We start from the raw sequence: 3768 nt of genomic DNA on the forward strand, positions 1-3768 counted from the left end.
AGATCTGGGATCAGCGGGTGATGAACTACCCTTCAATAACGCGAATAAAGGAGCCAAATCCGTATTGGCAATACCACAAAAAGTTCTTAACCATTGAATGTCTCCGACTAGCTTCTGGACATCGTTAACGTTTTTTATATTTGGGACACTAATAATTTTTTGTGGCTGAATTCTTGTTTCTGAGATGCGCAAGCCAAGATAATTCCAGGGCGCTATTTTTTGTACCTTTTCTTTTGCTATAACCAATCCAAAAGTATGTAGACACTGTATAAGTTCCTGTTGTTTTTCATGGGCTAGTGTGTAAGGGCTGGCTATTAAAAGATCATCCATATAATGATAGGTAATGAGGTTAGGATTATTTTCTCTCCAGGATTGTAAAGCTAAATCCACAAACCACTGACATATTGTTGGGGAGTTTTTCATACCCTGAGGTAGTACAACCCACTCATACCTTTTTGCTGGAGCGGCACGGTTTATAGCTGGTACTGTGAATGCAAATTTTTCACAATCATCTTCATGCAGGGGAATAGTGAAAAAACAATCTTTTAAATCAATAATTAATAGGTCCCAATTTTGTGGTAACATAGCGGGAGAAGGCAGTCCAGGCTGAAGGGCACCCATGTCAACCATTTTTTCATTTATTGCTCTTAAATCATGTAATAATCTCCATTTCCCTGATTTCTTTTGAATTGTAAAAATGGGTGTATTCCATGGGCTAACAGAAGGTCTGATATGACCTAAATCCAATTGTTCTTGGACTAATTCTTGAATGTGTTGCAGCTTCTCTTGAGGTAAGGGCCATTGATCAACCCATACAGGAGTTTCTGATTTCCATTTTAATTTTAAAGTTGGGCGAGAGCTGCTATCAATGGCCCCAATCAAAAATCTGTAGAGATTCTCATTCCCCATTGGGAGAGTACATCCCTACCTAACAAGGACAATGATGTATGTAGGACATATGGTTTTACCCATGCTTGATGTCCTTCTTGATCCGTGAAAAGAATGAAGTTTTTACTGACCTGTGTCAGACGACTTCCCCCAATGCCTGAAATGGTTGAACCCGCACTATCTAATTCCCACATGGTAGGCCAAACTGAGAAAGGAAGAACAGTAACATCAGCGCCAGTATCAATCATCATTGAAACATTAGGAAGAATTACACCTTGTGGACCAGATATCTTAACATTACATTTTGGCCGTTCGGCACCAACAAGTTGACAAAAGGCAATATTAGGCATACCCGTTGAGCCAAATGCACCTCGACCCCTGTCCTTTTCTCCTTTTTTAGGGACAGTAGCTTGGAATGGAACGAGCTGTGCAATAGTGCTTCCTGCTGGAATATGAACAGGTGGAGAAAAAACTTTTACCATAATTCCAATAGGTCCGGTATAATCGGCATCAATGCAACCAGGAAGAACAAAAATCCCCTTTTTTGACGCAGAAGAGCGTCCTATAAGGAGTGCAGATAAACCATAACCCAAAGGGCCACTAACTGTAGAAGGAAGTACATGTACTTTGTCATCGGTAATATTTATGGGTTCTGCCACGGCCAGATCGACTCCTGCACTTCCTCTGGTGGCTGAACACAGCTCGCCGAGGCAGCCATGGACTTTGTTGGGTTCTGGGGATATTTCTTGGCCGCGTCCCTCAGAACGCGGCTGTTCCCGTTTCCCGGAACAGAAAGGGGTGTACCATCTTTTTTAAATTTTGAGCGACAATCGGCCGCTTTATGACCAAATTTTTGACAACGCAAACAATTTCCATTCAACAAAGACTTGTCTCCTAGATTCTTTTTGCAGTCACGTTTAAAGTGACCTTCCTGTCCACATTGATAACATTTTGGCCTAGATCCCCGATCCCCTCGGCCGTGCACTTTGTTGTTGTTTAGAGCTACTGCTAGAGCATTGGCATGTATTTTTGCCTTGGCCTCTTCCTCAACCAAAGGAGCCCTTGCGCATGCCTCTATCATCTGAGTGATGGATGCCCCAGGGGGTAAGGATGCTATAAGTTGTTTACAAGTGGCATTTGCATTTTGTACAGCGATTTCTTTAGTCAAAATAATTTTGAGATCTGGAGTGACGTTAGGAGCATTATCAATGGCCTCTCTTAACTTGTCAACAAAACTAAAAAAGGATTCATTAGGTTTTTGCAAAATTTTTGTATATGGTAAGGTTGGCGTATGCAATTGAGGTAGCGCCAAGAAAGCTGCTAACCCAGCTTGTTTCGATTGTTGTAATACTCTGGTATGTAACGCTGCTTGTGCAGCTCCATCACGATAAGGACCCGTACCCATTAAGGCATCTAACGGCGCTACTCGTAAAGGATCCCCTTGTGGCAAATGAATATTATCTATAAGTTTCAACTCTAGATTTTCCTGCCACTTTGCTAACCAAAGCATGAATGTTGTTGGAGACAGGATAAGCTCCATAACTGCTCTTAAGTCGGCTGGCACCAACTCAGTATACTTAATTAAGGCTGTTACCTGATTTCTCACTAGCTTATTATTATGACCATATTGCATTATAGCTTTTTGAATACCCTGCACCAATTTCCAATCCAGGGGTTCCCATGTCGGTTGACCCTGACGCAACACTACAGGGGCAGCTAATGGGGTAAACGAAAAATCCCCTTCTATGCTACAATTCTCTACCAGGCCCCTGTATCGCCTTCGAGGATCAAAATTAGGGTCTATAGGTACCGCGCACGCATCCCGTTCAATTTTATCCCCCAGAGCCTCTAACCCCTCAATTATAGCCTTATGGGCACTTTTATACGCTTTTTTAACATCTTTCTTTTTAGAGTCCTTGTCGAGCCTCTCCATATGATGTAATAGGTCGGACATCTTCTTTTCCTGCTCTCGCAGCTGTTTCCGTAATGCCGAATAAGGCGTCGGTGCTCCCTCCTCATCACTACTGTAAAGACTGCCACTTTCGGGAGGTAAAGGAGGCAGATTGTTAAACGGTTCAGGCTCAGTCTCCATTTCCTCCTTAAGAGGAGCTGTGGGCTGTGTTGTTCCCATCCCAGCAGACTTACAGCCAGTTACCGGTACTAATGTCTGTCTGCCGCTTGCCGTTTGTTCCTTTTCAGGACACCAGGGTGGCAGTTCATCATCTAATCCCCACGCTATTCGTTCAGCAGTAGTCAGTACTGGATAAGCTTTGGATGTATAATCGGGGGGATTTTCACACGGAGGCTGTCCCTCTGGCTCTTCCTCCCACTGAGCAGCAGGATCGCTGGGAGACCGCACTGCAGCTTTAACAGCTGCAGCGACTTGCGCCTCACCGTGTAACTGCGCGACCATGCCCCGTACCGCTCGATACGTGCGAGCCAAAGTCTTTACCCCCTTAGTCCCAACTTGCACAGATTCCCATAAGTCCTCTCCTACTTTCTTCCATGTTTCATTATTATATACATCTTGCGTAGAAGCAAGGTAACCACGGCGGCGACTCCAACATAGCAGATCAACTACTGCCTGCCGTGAGACTGGCGTTTCAGTTTTTTCTGCCAGTTTCATCAAATTGTCTACGATTGCTTTTTCCACCACTGATGCAGTGATTCCCATCCTGCTTAAATTCCCTGACTCACCGGTCAGCCGTGCACGTTCCGCCTTTCTTCGGGCGCCCAGCTCTCTCTCCGCTGGCAGCAGGATCCTCGCCGGCTCCGCAGCTTGTAACACGATCCTTAATGAATCTTCCTGACTTTTAACCGATCCTGTCGACCCTCATCGGATCGTCGGGGTCACCAGATGCTGCGGGCATTTCGGGCGAG

At 44.8% G+C, this 3768-nt stretch overlaps 1 protein-coding gene across 1 annotated transcript; it reads right to left on the minus strand.

The window, feature by feature from the left end:
• Nucleotides 1-974: 974 nt before the first annotated feature.
• On the minus strand, nt 975-3562 carry LOC130154935 (endogenous retrovirus group K member 7 Gag polyprotein-like). The gene is made up of 2 exons (XM_056351677.1): nt 1241-3562; nt 975-1093 (listed from the first exon to the last, which is right to left on the minus strand). The coding sequence occupies exon 1, from the start codon at nt 3560-3562 to the stop codon at nt 1532-1534; it is 2031 nt and encodes a 676-aa protein (XP_056207652.1). The 3' UTR covers nt 975-1093; nt 1241-1531.
• Nucleotides 3563-3768: the final 206 nt, after the last annotated feature.

This window comes from Falco biarmicus, chromosome 9 (assembly GCF_023638135.1).
Source record: "Falco biarmicus isolate bFalBia1 chromosome 9, bFalBia1.pri, whole genome shotgun sequence".
Taxonomy (NCBI): Eukaryota; Metazoa; Chordata; class Aves; order Falconiformes; family Falconidae; genus Falco; species Falco biarmicus.